This window comes from Tupaia chinensis, unplaced genomic scaffold, assembly GCF_000334495.1.
Source record: "Tupaia chinensis unplaced genomic scaffold, TupChi_1.0 Scaffold000170_1, whole genome shotgun sequence".
Lineage (NCBI taxonomy): Eukaryota > Metazoa > Chordata > Mammalia > Scandentia > Tupaiidae > Tupaia > Tupaia belangeri.
Genome location: NW_006159645.1, coordinates 109,841 through 133,964, shown reverse-complemented (window position 1 = coordinate 133,964; position 24,124 = coordinate 109,841). Strand labels below are relative to the sequence as shown.

At 42.8% G+C, this 24,124-nt stretch overlaps 1 protein-coding gene across 1 annotated transcript in view; it reads left to right on the top strand.

Moving 5' to 3' along the window:
* The window catches only part of CPVL (carboxypeptidase vitellogenic like), a 176,692-nt gene that overhangs the window by 68,686 nt on the left and 83,882 nt on the right, over positions 1–24,124 (top strand). The window contains exon 7 of the mRNA XM_027770932.1: positions 5,351–5,417. Coding sequence (XP_027626733.1) covers positions 5,351–5,417 — 67 coding nt within the window. The remainder of the gene's footprint in view (positions 1–5,350; positions 5,418–24,124) is intronic.

Below are 24,124 nucleotides of genomic sequence, written 5' to 3'. Positions count from 1 at the left end.
TTTTTTTTTTTTTGAGAGGTTTTTGCTATAGTGCGCATGCGCTCGCCAGACAGACAGAGAGAAAGTGAGAAATCACTCCCCAGGGGAGATGGTCAGACCGCAATCCCTTCTCCTCCATTCTCCTCTTGGGATCTTGGGCACGCACGCACACGCGCCCAGCGTGAGTTTAAGCCACCAGGTCCAGGATGCAAACCTTAGTCGACTACGTGGGAGTCCAGCGACATAGCCATTACGCTAAACTGCTGGTCCCAATTCACTATACATCATTACAACAAACAAAATGAGATTTCCCATCCAGAGTACACTGTACATTGGCTCAATCAAGCTCATCAACATACATGTTATCGTCAGCAAGTAATTTTCCATTTCTTGTTTCCTATTTATTTTGTTGTTTTTGCCATCCTTGATTCCCTATCTCTCACCCTCTGCCATGTCTTGCTCTTCTCCCACACTGTCTCTGGTATCCATGGTTGCTTTCTATGCCTTTTCCCCCCATTTTATTTTTTCGCTAATGAACTTAATCAATCTAAATACTTCCAATAGCAAGCGCAGCTGATATATACATATCTACGAACACAAGTCTGACTCTAGGCATAAACCTCAGTGAGTAGAATGAATATACTATAAAGTAGCACCTAGCTGGGACTATATAGCTTACTGCAGTTATCAAATATGCATTTTTTTTTTAATTTCAAGAAAAATAGTTTTTGTGTTTTTTTTCTTCTGAAACTTTTTTTTAATTAATTAATTTACATTCATCCACTAATCATCGTCACAGCATACAAAAAGTGGTTTCCCATCCAGAATACACGGCATAGTGGCTTAATCATGTACGTTGTCACCAATAATTTTCCATTTCTAGTTTCACTTATTTATTTATTTATTTATTTATTTATATACGTTTACCCCTATGTCTGACCCTCTGCCCTTTCCCACCCTCTTCTCACACTATCTCTGGTGTCTACAGTTGTTTTCCATTCCTTTTCCCCCCACTTTTTTTAATCCTTCTTCTTTCCTAAGACAGAACTTCTAAGCCCTGTTCCCAAAAATATCTCTCCTGCTGACCTAGAGAACAGGGCTGTTGTCGTTACCACGTTCGTTTTCACGTGTCTCATGGTCGTAACACCTCCGTTCAGTTCCTGGGGATGGGGTGAGTACTTCCTGGAGCCCTGCATTCCTGTTTCTAGTGGATCCCTGGAACATATTAGCCAGACGCTCACAGGGGTCCCCCTTGACTTTCCACAGCACCTCTTCTGTCCGCAGACAAAACCGTGATGGCAGTCCTCACAAGTTTACTTAAGCACCTTGCCTCTCATTCTTCAGTCAGAAATTACCCAGCTCTCCCTACCCTGAACCATCTTTTGGCTTCAATCCCAACAAGCTCCGTGGTTTCACCAGCAAACACCCTAAGGGCAGAGGTTCGCATCACATAATCAGTCCCCCTTGAAGACAGAGCCCGCTGCCATGCCTTCCTGCCTCTCCTCCCCTCCCCCAGAGATGGCTGCAGCTTCCAGTTGACCCTCGGTGTGGATATTTACTGCTGACATGTGGCACATCTCCTCTTGCATGACATGTAAAGGGAACCTATTTCAAAGCCTCCATTGTTTATAGCTGTTTTAGTTCTTTTTGCTTGAGGCTCTTAGCACTGGAAAATAGCTAATCAAGGGCAGTGCAGAAAACTGATTTCAGCTGTTTCCTTTATAGTTTACACTATGCATTTCCCTTTGTGACCACATTCTTCTCTCCAGCTCTCCAGATGGCCGCTTGGCCTAAGAAGGTTGCTTTGAACCTGTAAATGGGCTACTGCAGGTTTAAGAAGTAGACCTGTCTTTGTCTTCCTTTGAGAACCGTCTTTCTTTTTTGTTGAAATCCCATTTGTCCTGACTATTAATAGTGAGTGGCTGTGAGGAGCAGCCCCCCAAAGAGGTGTTCGACATTCACGTTTATGCTGCTTTTCTTTGTGTTTGGATATAAAACTTTTTCACTAACAAGCGGTTTAAATAGATTGTTTTTCTTTTTTTCTCTGTTTGGAATATGTCATAGAAGTATGTCACCTCTCTGGTTAGAAAAAAGTTACTAAAAATAATGAAATTACTGAGTTGGAATGTACTATCCAGTGCCCCTCACCTGCCGCCATTACAAATCAATTGCCTACTCTGTGCCTGATGCTGTTCTTGGTGCTGGGACATTGTAGTAAACCATTCCAAAGTCCCTACTCTCCTGGCTTATGGTCTTGGAGTGTAGCTGAATTCTATTTGTTCAGCAGATCCTTGCACAAAGTCAGCAGGTCGCCCAGTGGAAGAGGCACACCTCCTGTGCCATCTAGTTCTTGGACCTGACATTCTTTTCTTTCCTTCTTCAAAATTTGCCAGAGGGTGCATGGGATCCCCAGAAAGAGATAGAGACAGGAAGGGATGGAGAAGGGAAAAGCATGGGGAATGGTTACACTGCAATCTCCTGTCTTCCATCCTTCCCTCTTTTGGGATTTTGGGTGTGCACACCCAACATGTCTGTCAAACCGCAGGGTCCAGGACTCACACTGTACAGTCAGCCAGGCGAGTTCCAGTTCCTAACCACTAGCCCATGGATTGGCCCATGCAGTTAGATTCTTCGTAGCCAAATGGAAACGCTACCATCATTCAATCCCACATGTTGTTTTATAATGAGAAACGATGTATTGTGCTATGAAGAAAGCTCTATAGCAATGCAACTATGAAGGAGTTTTCATCTATTAAATGACAACAACTGTGTAGTTCCTTTGGGGTAGTGAGGAGAGTTGTGGCATGACCCCTAGCTGTGGAATGAATGCAGAAGAGGGTCCCCTCATGTGCGCTAAGAGAACAAAGCCCTGAGATTCCTGTTGGTGAGCTCGTTTCAGCTCAGGACCCCATAGCTATACCTCATGTGGCTTTAGTTGGTATGGGGCTTTTGCTTGGATCATTTGAACCTCGATTCCCCTGAATGTCTTTTGTGCTTGTCATTCTTCTGAATCCATTAGAACTGACCAAGTGTCAATGCTAGCCTTAGGTCTACAGTGTAGCATCATTTCCATCTACCCACCTTCATCAGCTTCTCTTCGTTTAAAAAAAAATGATCTGACAAATAATTTTCTCCTAGTAATTCTTCCTTGCAGCCTCTGATTCTCCCTGCTGTCTTTAATGCTAGCAGTCTTTAGCTAAAATTCTATTTATTAGACAGGTGCTTGGCACAATGCCTACAAGGTTGCCGAGTGGAATCCTCGGGAGAGGATGCTTCCTGTGCCATCTAGCTCTTGTACCTGAATAAATGCACAGACCACACACAGGTATTATGTATATTTGGCAATTCTGTTTCCAAAATTTGGAACTTCATGTGAGCATGAGTTTAGATTCTTTTTTTTTAAAAGGAATTATTCATTTAATTTTATTCATTATCATTATTTTTCCTAATTTGCTATAGGGCATATGTGCTTCACCAGAGAGAGACACACAGAGAGAGAGGGAAAGTAAGAAAGCAAACCTCCAAGTCTGAGACTCAAACGGTGGTTGGTCATATGGGAGTCCAGCACCTCAACCACTACACCACCCACTGGCCTCTCTAGAATCTATTTTTAAGAAGACCTTCACCATGTAATAAGAATAGTCCTTGACTAGCATACAATTAAATGAGCAAATGGCATATGTAAATGTAACTTACTAAATTTACCTTTTTTCTTCTCTCCCATTTAAAAAAGACCTACCATTCCTTTTTTTTTCCCCTTGATTTAACCATGCAATTGAAATTCTGTGATAATTTCCTCAAAGGGGGTCTTGCCTTGGAAATTTCAGCTAGAGAATCCTGGCATTTTTTGTGCTAAAAATAGCTTAGGGGATTTTTCTCCTTCCACTAAAATTGCCAGATGAAATACAAAACACTCAGTTAAGTTTGAATTTTAAATAAATAACAAATAGTTTTTTAATGTAATAAGATCGTTCAGGCAATGTCCGGACATACTTATACTAAGATGCTATTTGCTGTGTATCTGATTTTCATATTTAATTGGGCCTCTTGGATTTTTATTTGCTAAATGATTCTTCCCCAAGTGTTACAAGGAAGCAAGCTGTAAGCTAAACTGTAGGGCTTAATTGAGATTTTCTATACAAAACCATCTATGACCATTTCAACAAGCAGAAAGCGAGAAAGAGGAGTCGTTTTTAGCCTGAAGGTTGGAGAGGGAAGGGTGGAGAACGAACTCCTATTTTTATATCCACGCGAAAGCCAGCTATTGCCAGCACAGACATGGAAGCTGTAAAATGCAGCTTCCCTGATTTGGTTGTGACAAAGGCCGCAGTAAATAACAAATAGAGAAATACACGGAAACGCTACAGTACTGTTTCATGGTGGATTTTTATGGAGCCTTTGAAAATGAAGTATCGTCAGGATCTTGGCAGCTATAATGACCCACTTTTGCCTTTCTGTAACCCTTGAACTTTTCTCCTCCTGGGTTTTGGAGCTCCTTGCCTTTTATCCTCCCTGGATGGTTCATGGTGTTTAGTCTCTCAGCTGGAAGCTGGGACAAAACCCTTCCTAACATCTCACACATTGCAATCTAGGTCAAAACTCTCAGAGAGCTTCTGAATTTCGCAAGTTTTTGTTTCCTTTTTTTTTTTTGAAAGATGTTGGTCAAGTCGAGATTTGTTTAAAAATCCACCCTCAGTTATTATAAAATAATTCAGGGAGGCTGTTTAGATCTATTTCAACATAATGCACGGAAGCAGCTGTAGGGATTCTTGAGTAAATGTGATTTTTTTCAGCTCAGAAGCCACTGCGCATTTACTTCAATATCTGTGGCCACGTGCTGGTTTTTCTTTAGATTATAGTCATTTGAGAGTTTTTCTGTTCTTTGGTTATTAAAACACTGACCTTCTGGGAGCTCCATTAGAAATGTTCAGAGTCCCACACAGTGGGAGTGGGTCGTCAAGTAAGATTCTCATTACCTCACTGCCGGCTCAGGCTCATGGGGCTCTAAGGTTACAGAACTACTTCTAAGAACCGCCAAATAACAGGTGAACCCCTATATCATTCACAGAAGGTCTCCTCAACAGATACGTCATCCAGATTGGTCATCTAGAGGTCTGGAAACATGCTCAGTGTGGCTGTGCCCTGGTCCAAACTTGTTAGTTAGCCATAAAGTAAGCCCACGGGTGTTTTTTTAACCATCTACACTGTCTGGAGTGTCATGTACGTGAGGCTGAAAAACATGCTCTCAGCAGGATGGTGTCTTACTTCAGATGTGAAACTTATTGCTAACGGGTTAGATTTGATAGCGTAGCATGAAGTGATTCCAACTTAGTTTTCTGATTAATTTTTATTATTGTTCTTCTTTTTACAGTGCCCTAATTCAATTTTTCCAGTTGTTTCCTGAATATAAAGACAATGATTTTTATGCCACGGGGGAGGTGAGTTCATGTTCTGTGTTTATGTGTGCTTCAAAATTCTCCAGTTATTTCCTAAACATTCTCAGCTACACCCTTTTCCTTTTTTTTCTTTTTTTTTTTTTTTTTTTTTTTTTTTTTTTTGCCTAAAAGAAAGTACTTTTGCTTCTGAGGGTGGGGAGAGAGAGAAAGCACCCCCAACCCCACCCCATGGGGCATGGTCACACTGCAATCCTTTCCCCTTGAATTCTACCTCCTTTTGGGATTTCGGGCATGTATGTGCAGGTGCCCGGCATGTTTCTCATGTTGCCAGGTGTGGAACTCAAGCCATATGGCTGGCCATTTGGAATCCAGTAGCCTTAACCACCAAGCCACTGTGACCCAACATTATTTTTTTAATTCAGTAACTCAACAAAACTTCATGTATTCCCTTGTCACATCCCAGTCTCCTGTCTGTTCGTTGTTGTTACTTATGAAGATGATTTTGAAGAGCCCAAGTCTGGTGCCTTTACACTGCTCCGTCTTTCGAATTTAAGCAGTTCATCCTCAGTGCTTAGACTCAGTGAGAACATTTTGACAAGGACACTACCTCGATGATGTTGGATACTCTGTGTTGTGTCACATCAGGGCCACATGATATGTTTGTCTCATTACTGGCAATGCCAAACAAACTTAATTACTTGGTCAAAGGGGGATCTCTTAGATCCATGCCATTGTAAAGGCACTTTTTTCTGTTAGTAATTGACAGCTAATCTGAGACCCTGTAAATGCCTGTCCCCACAAATTCTGACACATAATGGTTTTAGTAGCTATTGATGATTCCTGTTTGAATCAGTTACTGCTCTGGGGATCGTAAAATGATAGGGACAAGCAGTTAATGTAATGGCTATGTCAACCGCGGTTCGCGTGCTGGACCTGGTGGCTTAAAATTCATGCTGGGCACGTGTGCGTGCGTGCCCAAGATCCCGAGAGGAGAACGGAGGAGAAGGGAATGCGGCGTGGCCATCCCCTCTGGGGGGTGATTTCTCGCTTTCTGTCTCTCTGTCTCTCTCTGTCTGTCTGGCGAGTGCACGCGCCCTATAGTGAAAACCTCTCCAAAAAAAAAAAAAAATTATCAAAAAAAAAAAAAAAAGATCATTTCTCCAATCTTTCTATAGATGTCATCTGGCATTCTACAGAGACGGTCTTTCTATCCTCCTCCTCTCTGTTATGTTACTTACTTAAACATCTCACAGTAGACTCATTGACTCTTATTCCTATTTGAGGTGTTAAAATTTATTGCTGTTGGGCCAGCTGGTGGTGTGGGGGATTAAGTCAGCTGGATCCCACGTGGCTGACTCGTGGTTCAATTCCCAGATCTGGCAGCTTGAGGATCACACTGAACACGTGCCCAAAGTCCTGAAAAGATAATGGAGGAGAAGGGATTGTGGCGTGGCGGGTGATTTCTCATTTTCCCTTTTTCTCTCTCTATCTCTGTATCTCTCTCCAGTGAGCACACACTGAAGAGGAAAAAAAATAGGGCTATTAATGTTACTTTTGATGTTTATATTGTTTAAATGTGATGAATGAAAGCCCTCTCAAGCTGGTCCCTGTGCCCTTTTGACAGGTCTCTGTTAGTCTCTGAGCATTTCCTTGCTTTTTGGGACACACCTTTGTTCCAGAAGTACTTGGTACTTTCCCCACCCGAGCCCCGGAATTAGTAATTCCTTCCTTTCAATGGAGAGTGGTATCTAAGTGTGCTCATTGCTACGGGGATGTCATTTCTTTTAGACTTCGTATGTAGGCAGAGCTAGGGAGCAAAACGACTGGGTACTGATACAGTATTCAGTCTAATTCTAATTCTGTATAATAGGACCGTCATCTTCTCTCCCCACTCCATAGCTGTCTACCCTTCCTCCCACACTGGAGCGATTTGCAAGTGATTGGGGTTTACTCTTTTTCTTAATCCTGTGATGTGCTCAGAACGGTTTCAGAGTCACTACATTAGTGCCACTATTAGCAAGAATCCCCTAAATTACTTTGAAGGATTTTTACTGCAATTTTTGAAAAAAAAAAAAATTGGCAGAGGGCATGTGTGCTGGTCAGAGACAGACAGGGGAAGAGAGAGAAAGAGAACCCCAAATGAAACATAGTCATGCTACAATCCCTTTTCTTTCATCTCTCCATCCTGTTGGGATATTGGATGTGTATGTGTGTGCGCATGCACATACACACACACACACACACACACACACAGAGCATGTTTTTCAAGTTGCCAGGGCCAGGGTTTGGTCAGGTATATGGGGTCCAGATCCTTTATTAGGCCATAGGACTGGTCCTGTAATTATTTTATCTTTAGGTTATATCTACTCTAAGTTTATAATCAAATATGATCAAAGTAGTATGTTTAAAAGTTACAAGAATTCATTCTTTTTTCCATGGTTATTATAATATCCAATTAAGTTCACTTGTGTATGTTGGTTTCAATTTTAGTGTTCGTTTTTATCATTCTAAATTGAAGACTGTTTTAAAAGCATATAGTAGCCAATATTTTGAGAACATAAGTATAGTTTTAGGTGCTAAGAATATAATAGAGAATAAAACAGAAAATAAAAATCTGCTCTCACACATTCTAGAAGGGGAGGCTGTGTAAATGAAATAAATATATACTAGGCATTATAATCTCGGCAGTGGAAAGGGTCATGAGAAAGATGAATCAGGGTGGGGTTTGGACAGTGAAAGAAGTGCTATTTTAGACAAGATTGCCCAGATAAGGCTCTCTGAGAAGGAACAGGGCCCTGAGTGGTGTGGTGAAGGGGCTCCTGCAGTATTTGGGAGAAAAGCTTTCCTGGCAGAAGCAACAGAAAACACAAAGACTGAGGTGGGAACAGGCTCAATGGGCTTAAGGAGAAGCAAGGGGCCCCCACGGTAGGAGCTGGGAAGGAAGGGGCAGGCAGGTCGGTATGGCCTGACTGCTGACGGCGAGTTCAGACTCTATTCTAAGTGTAATGGGAAACCATTGAAGGGTGCAGCATCTGCTGAAAGGAGATTTAGAATCAAATTCAATTCAATTCAGCACATATATATTGAATACTATGTTCATGGCTTTGGGCAACTATTAGAAATTCAGTGATTAATAAGACATTGACCCTGCTCTAAATTGGAAGGTCTAGTAATTATTATATAGAATGAAATTTGCCATTCAGTAAGTAGTTCTAAAGAGGAAGTACTTAGAAAAGATGCAAATAGCTACCTTTTTTTGGAGAGGTTTTTGCTATAGGGTGCATGTGCTTGCCAGAAAGACAGAAAGAGACAAAGAGACAGAAAGTGAGAAATCACCCCCCAGAAGGGTTGGCCATGTTGCAATCCCTTCTCCATTCTCTTCTCGGGATCTTGGGCACGCACGCACGCACATGCACCCAGCGTGAGTTTAAGCCACCGGGTCTGGGACTTGAATCATGGTTGACTACATGGGAGTCTAGCAATGTAGCCATTAGGCCATCTGCTGGTCCCCCAAAAGAGCTACCTTTCAATATGAGACTCTAAGGAAAGGCCAAGCAGAGGAGGTGACAATTAACAGGGACTTGAAGGTGAAATAGGAGTGTATTAATCGAGGCCCTTTTGCTTGCAAAGGAGAGACTCTCTTTAAAGGGGCTTAAGTAAAATGGGATTCATTCATTTGGCATCAGGCATGGTTGGATCTGGGCGCTCACAGTATGTCATTAGGATTTGGTCTTTTGTTCTCTAATATTTTCTTGCCTTTTTTCTGGTTTTATTCTCAAGTAAGTTCTTTTCACCTGTTCCGCTTGCCCCTCTGCTCCATCCCATAGCAGGGATGGCCTGTCAGTGTGGCTTCTTGTTTGCAGTAAGTATATCCATATTCAAGAATTTCATATGATCTATTTGCATCCCATCCTCATGCTAGAACCAATGACTGGTAATAGGCAAATTGGCCAGAGTGGTGCCTGAGACCACCCCTTCACGCCCTGGTGGGGACAGATCATCGTGGGGTCCCCCCCCACTTTGAACCACAAGGCCTGAGAGTGGGTGATGACTGATTTCCAGAGGAAGATCCAAGTGATGATACCAGAGGAAAGGCAGGAACGGTGCCGGCCAAGCACAGCCACAGAGGCTCACTCTACGGTAGTGAAAAAGAAATCCAGGCCCCCTTCACCCACGGAACTAGGAACATGCTTTCTTCTCTTTCTCGGCTGTTTGAAAAGGATATTCTGCCAATGTACTATGCTACATTTAAGGTTCTTAAAAAGCCAATTATCCACTCAGGGTTATTATCCTTTTCTTTTTCTTTTATAATTTGCCAGAGGACATATGTGCTTGACAGAGACAGTCAGAGAGGGAGAATGAGAAAGCACCACCCCCGGCATTGGGATGGTCATGCCACAATCCCTTCTCCTTCTCCATTCCCCTCTCAGGACTTTGGGTATGTGTACACAGCATCCAGTGTGTTTTTCAAGTTTCCGGGTCTGGGACTCAAACTGTGCCATATAAGAAAGATCCAACCGCCTTTACCACCACACCACTGGCCAGCCCTCCAGTCAGGATTGTTTAGGACCTTAACCAACAATTCCCTGCTATGCCTTGCCTTTTAACTGATTTCAGAAGCAGGGTGGGGAAGGGGCAGCAAGTGACATTCCTGTCATGTGACAGCAACCCTGGAAAATGCCACGTCTCCACTTCCAGAGTAGGAGTGATCTGCTCGTGTGTGCGTCCCGGAGTTAGAAGTAACATGGCGGTGCTGTGACCGTGATGCCGTGCTGCCAGCAGGGCTGACAAATCCCAGATGAAAAGTTCAGCTTGTCTCTCTCATGTCTGCCGGGTGGTTTTATGCATGTAATTTCCAAATGTGCGTAGGAAAGGACAGTTTTCTTTTTACGTTCTCTGCTGGCAGGAGGAGTACTTTTAAGGAAACCTGTGCCTTCTGAGTGATGAAGGAAGGTGCGAGGAAGGGCGGGGAGGGCCCGAGGGAGAGAGTCAGTTGCCAGGCGACAGCGTCTTTGTAAGAACTACACGGGGTACTTTCCATCAGGTGCATCTCTTTCTAAAAGGAAGACCTTAAGTAACGCTGCCTCGATGGTTTCTTGGTATTGGAATGCCGGGTTTCTCCAGTCCAGTTTGTTCCATTAGGTTTGTCTTCTGTGTTAAGGCCATGAAGCTGGCTGGAGAAGGGGAAGGAATTCTGGATTAGTAATAAAGAGACCCGGGGTTCCGTGTTGGCTTTGCCTCTCACTGGATGATTCCAGGAGAGTCTTTTAACTTCTCCGGGTCTCTGCTTTGCATCTTACAGTCAGAGGGACTGGTTTGTAAATTACGTCACTTTCAGGGGTACTTTGCTTTATTAGAAGTTCGCCTGTGGTAACCTAGACTTGATCTTAAAGCTTCCACATATAATCGCAGTTTTAACATAGTACTAGTTCACCCTCCTTCTTGACCACCAAAACAAAGAAAGAAAGTTGTTGAAGATTTTTTCAAGGGCTGCCTCTTGGCCGAGTGGCTGGGGGAGCCAGATCCCACATGGCCTCAGTGGCTTGAGAAACACGCTGGGCGCATGTGCATGTATGCGCAAAATTCCAACCAGAACGGAAAGTGGAGAAGAGAGGACTGCAGCGTGACTACTTTGGAGGGTTGCTTTATCCCTCACCACCCCCCTCCGGTAAGTACATGTCCCCTCTGGAAATTTATCTTTTAAAAATTAGGAAAGGAACATCCTCTTTTGAACTTAATTTCCTCTCTTTGTTAGCTAGGCTGAACATATAATGCTGCTCAATTTGTAGAATCAACCTTGTAAAATAAATACATAAACTCATAAATGGTTATGTACTTTTCTTTTTTTTTTTTTTAAGTTTTTGCTATCGGGCATGTGTACTGCTATAGGGCATGTGTGCTAGCCACAGAGACAGATAGAAACAGTGAGAGGGAAAGTGAGAACTCACTCCCCAGGGGGGATGGCCACACCAGAAGCCCTTCTCCTCCATTCTACTGGGATTTTGGGTGGGCGTGCACATACACGCATCCAACATGATTTTCAAACTACCAGATCCAGGACTTGAACCATGGTCAGCCAAGTGGAGTCTAGCAACTTTACTACACATCACATGCTGGCCCTGGTTATCTACTTTTCAATGCAAATGCCCTAACCTAAATACCCTTTATATTTGTGTACTACAAATGTGGGTAACCTGATGCTCAAAGGGTCTGGAAGCAGCTGTTCAGAGTCTAGACTTTGGTGCAAGGGAGTCTGGAAATAGAAATAATCGTACTTACTGTATCGGGTTGTTTGGAGTGTTTAATTAGATCATTCTGCTCAGAGAATTAATATATTAATAGTTACTGACTGTGGGGGCGTGGTGGGGTGGCACCCAGAGCATGATGACTGTCACTGCCATTCTGTTGAAACTGCATGAATACATTTTGATTCTGAAACGAATAGCCCATAGAGGCAGGAGTCAAAGGGTTAACAGCAGCTCTGCTCACTCCTGTTGGGATGCAGGTTTTGCTTCTCTTTGTGTCTATTGTTTTGAAATTATTTTAAAAAGAAATTGTTCACTGGGACCAGCAGATGGCGTAATGGTTGCATCACTGGACTCCCATGTAGTCAACCAAGGTTCAAGTCCCAGACCCAGTGACTTAAAAACTCACTCCAGGCAGAATGGAGGAAAAGGGATTGCAGCATGGCCACCTCCCCTGGGGGGTGATTTCTCACTTCCTGTCTTTCTGTCTCTGTCTCTTTATGAGCGCACATGCCCTGAAGCAAAAATCTCTCTCTAAAAAAAAGAAATGATTCACTTATGGGCTGTTAAGGAATCCCTAACCTCTCTGAGCCTCATACAACAGCACCTTCCTGCTGTTGTGTGAGGCTAGGACCACATGGGAGACCTGGGCTCAGTACCTGCACCAACCTGCAGACCAGGTACACAGCATGCCTGTGGTTCTGGCTAACTGGGAGGCTGAGGCAGGAGGATCACCGCATGGTGAGACCTCCGCCAAGAACACCCTCTCTCTGCCGGTCCTCCCTCTCTCTCATAAAGAAAAATAAAAAAGTAGTTCTCTTTGCTTAAAGACAGAGCTTAGAAGTTGATAGTAAAGGCTTTGATTGTTTTTGAGTGTGTCAGGACTGCCACCCACCCCTGCCCCAGGGTCGGCCCCGCCACGTGGACCCTGGCAGGGCTGTGAGCTTGCAGCTGGCGCAAAGGAGAAGGGAGAAGTTGCTTTGTCTCTCTCCCTTCTCTTCCTCTCTGCCCAGAACACCAACTGGAATTAATTTTCTCTAAAAAGAGACAAATGTGCCTCTACATCACCCTCCCCGAGGCATGAAAAAAATGTACTTCAAAAAGAGAAACAAGCTGTGTTTAATTCCCATAATTAACTTTCTTCATAAGTGTTATTCTTTCTGAGCCAGTAACTATTAGTGAGATTGCTCTTGTTCTTGAGGTACAGACACACTTTAGAATCCTCTCGAGGGATGTGGACCCAGTTAGAAGTTAAAGCAAAACAGCCCTCTCTGGAAGGCAGGCCCACGACAAGGCAAGGGCGACTGCCCATGGCTCCCTGAGCATGTGGCTTCATGTGCCATTCCAGGAAAGAGTCGCCTTGACTGACTGTGTGTGTCAGGGCTGGGGTTGGGGCAAAGAACAGGGGTGCTTCCAACATGGCGGGGGCATGTGATTAAGACTGGGTGTCTCTTTGTGATCAGCAGAGGAAGTCCAATTCCTTTATAAGCAGTGTTACAACCAGGGTTAATTTGAAGGCTGAATGTAGGCAAAACTTGAAGCTACCTAAACATGAGTTAGTGAACTTACTGGGATATTTCATCTTATCCAGATAAGATGTTAGGAGTGGCGTGTGAGAACTTTTATTGAAACAACACAGTCTTTGGGTTGATAGGGCACTTTCCCAGCGTGTGAGAACCTATTTGTTTTATTTGCTTCATATGGTTCTTTTTTTGTTTTTTTTTTTAAGTATTTTATGGGACCAGCAGATGGCATAATAGCTACATTGCTCCACTCCCATGTAGTTGACCACAGTTCGAGTCCTGGACTCAGTGGCTTAAACTCACACCAGGCGCATGTGTGTGTGTGCCCAAGATCCCAAGAGGAGAAGGGATTGCAGAGTGGCCATCCGCCCTGGGGGGTGATTTCTTGCTTTCTGTCTCTCTGTTTCTCTCTGTCTTTCTGGTGGGTGCATGTGTCCTATAGCAAAAACTTCTCCAAAACAAGAAAAAAAAGGAATTATTTTATTCAACTATTTTTATTTTATTTTTAATTTGACCAGAGAGGGACAGAGCGAGAGAGAGAGAGAAAGGAAAAGTGAGAAAGCAAGCTCCCAGGTCCGGGACTCAAACCGTGGCCAACCATATGGGAGTGCAGTGCCTTTAACCACTTAACCAGCATGCCACCTGCCAGCCCCTGTTTCATACGGTTCTAAGTGCAGTGCCTAATGGATGCCATAGAGTGGTCTTGTGCAAGGTCGTCACTAGGTAAGGTCAGAATGTCGATGAGAGTCCTCTCCAGCATCCATGTGTCTCCCTTTCACTGCCTTTCTCTCCCTATGCTGTGTTCCAGACCCCGAGCTTTCATTAACAACCCTCGTCCTGTCCAGAGCGGTCCTATGTCCCCAGCCCACACTCAGCCGCCTTCTCCATGGCTACATTGTGCTTAGGTCCCGTTTCTCTACCTTCCCCCTTCCATATTGTGATCATTCTGTCTCTCCCATTCTAACTTATCAGCCCACTCACTTTATTAGAAAGGATCTGATAAGTGACACCCAAAGTAGTACTTCTCAACATGTTCGTACTCGAATGAAAAACAGAGCCCACCCCATAGAAAGCTATTCAGAACAGGAGAATGCTAAGCAGTGGCTGTACCCTCTAAGGAGCGTAGGAGCACTGTCCTAGCAGTAGGCCTGTTATCATCCTATATAGACCTGTACCATTATCTAGTTAGCCAAAACTTGGGATCATTGATTTCGGTGGCGAAAAGGAAGCCCTTGAGAACATCGAGTTCATGTGTTCTATTTGTAGGCCTATTTGAGAATATTTATTGGGAATGGATTATATTGCAAAGCACTACGCTTCATACTGTTTCATGCCTGCTGTATTTAATCCTCACAGCCACCTTATGAAGTAAGAGCTGTCATTATTATCCTCATTTCACAGGTGATAGGACTGAAGCTCAGAGTGGTTAGGTATTCCTTAATAAGGTCATCTGGCCAGAAAATGGAGAAACGCAAATTAGAACCTAAGCAGAAAGACTCTAGAGCCTGAGGATGTAGGGAAGGAACTAGCTGGCGGTTGTAGCCTGCTTGTGCAGACACGCTCTGGAGCTGGGTGCTCTGGTCTGGAGATTGCGCTGTCTTCAGGATCTACGACCTCCTAAGGACAGGCCCATTTTCTGTACAAGGGGATCCAGCACCCTCATCTCTATTTTGTGCAGAATCTCTACGATTCCTAAGTTTGTACAAACATAAAAGAAGCTTCCTCGATTCTTGAATGTCTCTATCCTTGTGGCCCACGCTTAATTTTCATCGTAAGGACTTGGCTTTGATCTTAAAAGTTTTATAGAGCAAATGGAAGTTTGAAGTGATATAAAGATTGGAAGTCCTTGGAATGCAATTACTTCTCAAGGCTAGCGACTTGCTGACTTTTATGAGATAAATTCAATCTGTTTTAACTCTTAAGCCCATGACAAATATCTATTTTCAGTTATAGCCATCCACACTTGCCAATATTTTCTTTTAGAATTGAAAACGGATTTGTGACTATTTAAAGAGTTTAATATTACAAAAATCAAGGTTTAAGTTGCAACCCAAAGAGCTGAACAAGAGCATATGGAAATGTTCGCAAGTGGGGCCTCTGGCTTTTGGATCATGTATCCAAATCAAGTCAGTACATATTTACCGATTCTTCAGTTGTGTGGAAAAGGCTATGAGTAAATCAGAATTCATTATAGACTTTGTCTAAACTGAACTACCATGCTGGCCCAAGCACAGAGGCCCAAGTAGTACCTGATTAAATGAGATGCCTGGGCTGGGGACAGGAAGTGCCGAGTGAGTTCTGTTTTGCAGCTTGATCTTCTGAATTCTAGGGACATCAGGTGAACAAAGGCCTGGGCCGTCGACTGGGGCCCGGTATGCTTCTCCTCTTTATTGGGACCAGCAGTTAGCGTAATGGCTATGTCGCTGGACTCCCACGTAGTCGACCGTGGTTTGAGTCCCGGACCTGGGGGAGCTTAAATTCATGCCAGGTGCGTGTGCGTGAGTGCCCAAGATCCCGAGAGGAGAATGGAGGAGAAGGGATTGCGGCATGGCCATCCCCTCTGGGGAGTGATTTCTTGCTTTCTGTCTCTCTGTCTCTCTCTGTCTGTCTGGCGAGCGCATGCACCCTAGAGCTAAAAAATCTCTCCGAAAAATAAATTAATTAAAAAAAATATAAGTCAAATTAGTGGTAGTCTCATTTTAAACAAAAGGGTTTATGCATCTAGTTGAGTCACCTGGCTTCAAGCTGGGTTTCTCCAGGTTGGCACCAAAGTCACAATAAGTGGAGGAAGGACATGTCTTGTTCACCTCTGCCTATCACTAATGGATTTATTTTATTTTTATTATTTTTTTTAAAGATACAGCATCTCAATGCTAAGTAAGAATATATCATTTGGAAGGCAGCACATACCTTTGCATAAGTTTATGTGACTAAAAGTTGGCAACAGATCAAAGATTTTCCCATGTGTCTATGCTTGTAAATTTGCAAGTACCTTTTAAGCTTATATTCAAGAAAAATAGAAGTTTTGATAAAGTCATATTCTTGTTCAAATTCCTTTTTTTTTCCCTAATTGCAGCAATGTGGTCTTGCAATTAGATGACACATGGTCTAGCAATGTCTAGGAAGTTGTAAAAATTACCACAACACTGAGCTTTTAGCTTTCCTGATTAATTTTCAGAACTGGCCATTTTAAGGCTACACTTCTTCCCTCTTCAGAGAAAATGATACTGAGTGCAATAAGATTCTACCCCAAGGCTCGATAAAATCAAGGGAAGGTCACTCTAACCTAATCCTGTCGCGTTGGCTGCTACAGTGTGTGTGATTTCATTACAGTTAGGGTTTTCGTTAGCTTTTGTGGCTTCCTTTGGGATTCCAATGCGTATGTTGCATTCTCCTCAAGACAATGACGTTCTCTTGTTCCTGCTGGTCCACCATAAAAGCATAAATGGGGCAGCTCTACCATAGTCTGGACAAGACATACAACTTTCAAGAAGAGCAACTTCCCTTGTGTACTTCTAGGAACATACCCGCCGCAGTAGTTCATTCTTCAGAAAGGCATCATTTCCACCTAGCTCTGGGGCATGTTCTCCACAGGCTGGGAACCTATGGGAGTCCTGGCTTTGACTCCTGGTCCAACGTAAAGGCTGGGCGCAGTGACATGAGCCTGTAATCCCGGCAATTTAGGAGGCTGACAGGAACATTATAAGTTTGAGACTGGTCTGGGCAGTGTAGCGAGACCCTTTCTGTAAAAGAGCCAGGTGTGATTGTGTAGGCCATAGTTCTAGCTGGGAGGCCTAGGCAGGAGTATTGAGCCTTGGTCAGACTCTGGATGGAAGGAAGGCTGGATCATGCCAGCTGAGCATCTGCAGGGGTGAGGGTGTGGTAGGGCAGGGTTCAGGATTGACCCAGGTGGTCTTCAGCAGGCCATTGCTTAAGCCGACAGCTACCCCCCTTTCCACTTGCGAGGCCCTTGTTAGCAAGCACAGCCTTGAAACTCCGTATCTAGATTTATCTTTTCAAATGCCATAATGCCATTGCTCATTATTATCGATGAAGTTCTGAGTGTTTTACATAAAAGGTACGCCTAGAAGCAAGGCAGAGAATGAGTAAAACTGCATCTTTTTTTTTTTTTTCTTCCTTTCTGTCTTCAGTAAGAAATGTAGCTGGCTGAGAGTAGCTTAAACAATAGTAACTGCTAACATATGTGAAATATCAGCAAAAGGACATTGTTTCCATTATAGTATTCTCTGACACTTCTTTTTTTTCTTTCTGGAAGGGCTGATTGAAGCTTGATTTTAGATATGGAAAAGTAACTGGGTGGCAGGGGTATAGTAAGTCATCTGTGAATGTTGTTGAAACATGTAAGGAGGGAGAGATTCAGACAGAAGACACAATTACAAGTTTCTTTAAGTCCGATTTCATTGTGCTTTCACACATCTGGATAATTAACCAAGCATTACATTCTCTCTAGACTATTTTTACTAGTACAATATGCTCCTCACGTGATTTCCATTAGGCTGTTCCCAACATCATTTAAGAACTCGGAAAGATTGCAGACCAGGATTCAAAACTACTATTCGACTGTAATGTTGAGACCTTTTTCTCTCCAGGGGGAAATAAAAAATTGAGAACTGAATTTTCAGATCTTTCTGATGTAAGAGAATTGAGTGTTTAATGCTCCTTTAAGCTCCAACAAACTACAAGCATGTACAAACTCACCCTAGTATCTCTGGTCCTTCTTTTTGGAGGTGAGCTCAACTATAGTCACCATGGGGAAAATTAACCAACAAGAGCAGTGCTGGAAATTGCAGTCGATGCTCTTTGAAATATTTGAAAGGAATAATAAGGACAGCCTAAAATCCTGATGTGCTGACTGCTAACCTAGTTTTAATTGTTGTGTTCAATGTTACGGATATCTTAGTTACTCATTTTTAAAAAGAATTATTTATTTTATTTATTCATTCATTTATTTTTTTTAAAATTGATGAGAGAGAGAGAAGGAAAGTAAGAAAACAAGCCACCAGGTCTGGGACTCAAACCATGGTCGGCCATGTGGGAGCATCCAGCACCTCAACCACTACACCACCTACTGGTCCCATTCTTAGTTAATCACTTGTAAGTCACTGCCAAATTCTAAATTAATGTGTTCAGATAGTTTCTGGCTGCACTATTTCTCTTTCCTTATATAATTGCTTTGACGTTGCTCCTCGCTTTTATGAGGCCGGGACTTAATCTGATGTTAGAAGGTTAGTGCTGACTCACAGACCATCAGGGGCTCTTTTGACCAGCTGCTGCCCAAGCTGGTGATCACCACCCGGAAGTCGGAGAAGCCATAGGACCAAGAGCTCTGGTTGTTGTTGCTGTTGTGATTCTTACAGACAGAACTCAGAGCAAAAGAAGCAAGAGTTCATAAAATGACAGGATCACCATTATAAGCCCAAAGGACGACATAAGTTGATTTTTTAACCCATAAAGCAATCACACCTAAATTCTTCCTCCAAAGTATGGGTTTTCATTCTACTTAAAACATAGAAAGGGACAACTAGGTAAAGTAAAACATACTTGATTTATTATGTGGTTGTCTTTTGAAGTGCTTGTGTGGTCAGATGATCATTAAATAAAAAAATAAACGATTCCAGAAGAATAAATAAGTCTGATCTTGCAAAGGAAAAAAAAAAAAGCCTCAACAAGGAAAGTGAAAATAATTGAATTTTATTACCATGTTTTGGTGTCTGTTTTCCATAAAATAATCCTATAGTTGTCTACTGTGTGACAGCCTGAGTCACTCAACCAATGGAATGATTAATGAAAAAAGCAATGAAGGATTTGTCACACCAACACAAAGCAAAGAAGTGTGATAGTCATTAGGAAGAAAAAAAAAAAAAAGGTCAATATCACTGTTAGGTTAGCAGATGTGGATGGATTTTAAAAAATCTGGGATGTGGTTTTTGATCTACGCATCCTGCTGTCCTGCTTTTCATAGTTGGGCAGTCTGACAACATTCATTTCCAGCGTGGGGGACTAGACCCAGAGTATATTCCAGCATCACTGAAAACGTGATCGGATATGAGAAATGAGAGCTCTGAAGACGCTCAGACTTGAACAGAATTTCAGCTAGGCGCAGGGCTGAAAGGCACAGACCCTTGTTTTCATCCTTGCAAACTATAGGAAAGTAATGTTTACCCGGAACTGGCTCAAATTAAAGTAAATAGAATAGTCTGGTTGGTAGTCGATGTTCAAAAAGGAAGTGGGTGTACTTTCCTAACTTTCTACCTGGATATATGCTAGATACTTGTGAGGGTCTCAGGGCAAAAGAGTCATCGAAATGCAGAGGTTTAGCCTAAACTTGCCATCGCGGTATACGTAGTAACTTGAAGTGCCTGCCTTTCCATCTCATTCTGAGTCAAGAGAGATGTTTTATGAGGGAACATCTAAATGTTCATGGAAACATGGAATTAAAGAATAAAATGGGATTTATTGGGGCCAGCAGGTGGTATGGTGGCTCAGGTGCTGGACTTCCACATGGCTTTCTGGTCGAGTCCCAGGCCCAGAGGCTTGAAAATCATGCCAGGCACATGTACGCGTGTGCCCCAAATCCTGAGAGGTGAATGGAGATGGGATTCAGTGTGTCTATTCCCCACAGAGGAGTGATTTCTGTTTCCCTTTACCCTATGGCCAAAAAAAAAAAAAAAAGAAATCATGTGAAAAAAATTGAAATCCACTCATAGTTTTCTCATAAGATGTATTTTCCATAATACTTTTTTTTTTTTGAGAGATTTTCACTGTAGGGCGCGTGCGCTCACCAGACAGACAGAGAGAGACATAGAGACAGAAAGCGAGAAATCACCCCCCAGGGGGGATGGTCACGCCGCAATCCCTTCTCCTCCATTCTCCTCTCGGGATCTTGGGCACGCACGCACACGCGCCCGGCGTGAGTTTTAAGCCACCGGGTCCGGGACACGAACCGCGGTCGACTACGTGGGAGTCCAGCAACATAGCCATTACGCTAACTGCTGGTTCCCCATAATACTTTTTTAAAGGTTCTTCATATCACCAACTTTAATAACAAAACAGTTTGACTGATAATATCATCGCAAGACATACTTTTTAGCATTTGGACCAATTTCCAGTAGAGAAAAAAAGGTATTTAGCAGTAATACCAGATACATCATTACTTTATCAAGAGTGTTTTCATTGTACCTACATTGCGTTGGACAATGTCCACATAATGGGGACAGTAATGCAGGAAATGGGAGACTTGGCTCTCTCACATTTGAGCCACAGTTTCTATCCTTTGTTCTCAGAAGAAATTGTGAGTTTACAAGTGCAAATTTGTGCTTTCTTCATTTTTATCTCAAGTATCAGCACGAGGCCTTTGAAAGAGAGCTGCCCGATAAACCATTGCTGAATAAACACTGCATAAAAATACATCTGCACCAGCGAAATGATTACTTAAGTAAATGCACTTTTTTGTCATTGTACAGAAATTTTATTTGATAAATGTTCACTTTTGGTCACTAACAGAAGAATATAGCACAGTTATGCAACAAAGCAAATTTCAAACATGACACATATCTTTGTATTATCACAGGGGATCTAAAATATATTCACAAGTATGAATGGATAAACTGCATTGATTTAATACTTTGCCTGAATAATTATTATTGCACAAGAGGGCTTCTTCATTGAGGAGCTCTTGTATAAATCACATAAACTGCTTTTTTGTTTTGACTCATAACTGGCAAAGACTTTAGGTTTTAGAGTAGTTCAGACCAGGTATCATTCTTGCCCTTACCATTTGGCTCCTCTTAGCCTCAATTTTCTTTTTTTTTTTTTTTTTTTTGCTATAGGGCGTGTACACTTGCTAGAAAGAAAGAAAGAGTCAGAGAGACATAAAGTGAGAAATCACCACCACCACCCCAGGGGGGATGGCCATGCCACAATCCCTTCTCCACCATTCTCCTCTCGGGATCTTGGACACGCATGCACATATGCCCGGTGTGAATTTAAGCCTCTGGGTCCAGGACTTGAACCATGATCGACTACATGGGAGTCGAGCGACTTAGCTATTACACTAACTGCTGATCCCAGCCACAATATTCTCATAGTGAAGTGAGAATGATGATAAATCCAGTTTTTATATGACTGTGGCGTGAGTTAAACAAGAGCTCTGAGGAGGTCTGTCTTTGAACGACAGACTGCTAAAGAACCTTGGAGAGACTGTGAAGGCTCTGTGGACTCGCAGGCTCCCACAGAACACTCTAGTCTATTTTGAACACATGTGCATTGCTCTTTTTCAAGTATGTATAGATTCATTCAAGATCTACTCATCAAACAACTGTAATGAGCACTAACAAATAAGCAGCATCTAGCACAAAAATAAATGAAACGGAACCAGCAGGTGGTGTAGGGTTTAAAGTGCTGAATTCCCACATGGTGGACTGTGCTATGAGTCCCAGACCTAGCAACTTGCAAAACTTGCCAGGCGCATGTGCTTGCACGCCCAAAATCCCAAAAGGAGACTTAAGAAGGGATTACGGCATGGCCATCCCCTCAAGGGGCTGATTTATCACTTTTTGTTACTTTCTCTCCCTCTGTCTGGTAAGAGCACTTACCCTGTGACCAAAACAAACAAACCAAAACCCTAAAATAAATAAGCAAGTAAATAAATGGCACACAAATATCCATGTGTTCATAGATCTTATATTCTAGTATGGGTAGGAAAATAATAATAATATACAAGTATACAAGATAAATAAGATAAATAAGAGACCTATAACTATTGAGAGTAAAAGGAAAGAAGGGGAATATAAAATATGAAAGAAGCGGTGTTGAAACTTTAGATTGGGTGGGCCCAGTCATGGTAGTGTCCTGCCAGATTGTCCTGCCAGACTTGGTGCTCTGCTAAATTACTGTGCTCCATGGTCTGGGACCAAATGAGTGGCCCAGGTTCAATTCCTGCTCTAACCTTAAGACCAGGCATGGTGGGATATGCCTATAATCCCAGCAACTCAGGGAGGCTGAGGCCAGAGGATCACGTGCTCAAGGCTGGCCTAGACACAAAGCCAGACCTGGTCTGAAAAGCAGTGTGTTGGTTGTGTTACATAGAGTGGCCTGGGAAGGCATTCCTCAAAAAGCTCACTTAAGAAAGTGAGGGAATTAGCCATATGGGTATCTGAGGGAAGAGTGTTCCAGGTGGAGGAATAGCTCAATCAGAGGCCCTGGTAGACCTGGGGTGTGCAAGGAACAGTGTGGAACCCAGTGTGGCTAGAGAAGTAAGAGAGTAGAAGGGAATGAGGTTAATGAAGGGAGTCCTTATGTCTCAGAAGAAACAATTCACTTTGACCAATGGAAATGGAGTCATTAAAAGGTTTGAGCAGAGGAGGGGCATGATCTTATTTATGTTTTAGCAAGGCCACCGTCCTGAAATTAACAGATGGGGTATGGGCAAAGGGGGGCCAGTGAGGAGGCTACTGCAGTAGATCCAGGCAAGAGAGGAGGTGACGGTGACCTGGAGCAGGGCAATGGAGTTGGGGTGTGGGAAGACACTGGACCCTGGACATATTTTGATAGCTTTGGTAGGGTGGACAGACATGACTGCTGAACTTTTCTGGAGTGCAAGACAAAGGATATAAAAAGAATGTCATGAAGATTTTTGGCCTGAGCAGCCAAAAGAACAAAGTTAACATGAATTGAGAGGGCTCAGGAATTGAGAGCTTTATTTTGAATACATAAAGTTTAATATTAGATACAAGAGTGGAGATGTCGAGACGATATGTGTTTTTATGTTTAAGGCTTTTTTTGGTTGTTTTTGTTAGAATGAGACACACAGAGAGAGAAAGACTAGCACCACCAATAGGGTCTCACACCATGATCCTCACCCGTAGCCTTCCCAGCCAAGATCACAGGCTCATGCACCAACATGTATAGATTGGCTGGAGAACCGAACCCCCAGTCTTCTTGATCCAGTTTCACTTGAGTAGTGTGTCCCTTACCATTTGGCTCCTCTTAGCCTCAATTTTCTTTTTTTTTTTTTTTTTTGCTATAGGGCGTGTACACATGCTAGAAAGAAAGAAAGAGTCAGAGAGACATAAAGTGAGAAATCACCACCACCACCCCAGGGGGGATGGCCATGCCACAATCCCTTCTCCACCATTCTCCTCTCGGGATCTTGGACACGCATGCACATATGCCCGGTGTGAATTTAAGCCTCTGGGTCCAGGACTTGAACCATGATCGACTACATGGGAGTCGAGCGACTTAGCTATTACACTAACTGCTGATCCCAGCCACAATATTCTCATAGTGAAGTGAGAATGATGATAAATCCAGTTTTTATATGACTGTGGCGTGAGTTAAACAAGAGCTCTGAGGAGGTCTGTCTTTGAACGACAGACTGCTAAAGAACCTTGGAGAGACTGTGAAGGCTCTGTGGACTCGCAGGCTCCCACAGAACACTCTAGTCTATTTTGAACACATGTGCATTGCTCTTTTTCAAGTATGTATAGATTCATTCAAGATCTACTCATCAAACAACTGTAATGAGCACTAACAAATAAGCAGCATCTAGCACAAAAATAAATGAAACGGAACCAGCAGGTGGTGTAGGGTTTAAAGTGCTGAATTCCCACATGGTGGACTGTGCTATGAGTCCCAGACCTAGCAACTTGCAAAACTTGCCAGGCGCATGTGCTTGCACGCCCAAAATCCCAAAAGGAGACTTAAGAAGGGATTACGGCATGGCCATCCCCTCAAGGGGCTGATTTATCACTTTTTGTTACTTTCTCTCCCTCTGTCTGGTAAGAGCACTTACCCTGTGACCAAAACAAACAAACCAAAACCCTAAAATAAATAAGCAAGTAAATAAATGGCACACAAATATCCATGTGTTCATAGATCTTATATTCTAGTATGGGTAGGAAAATAATAATAATATACAAGTATACAAGATAAATAAGATAAATAAGAGACCTATAACTAT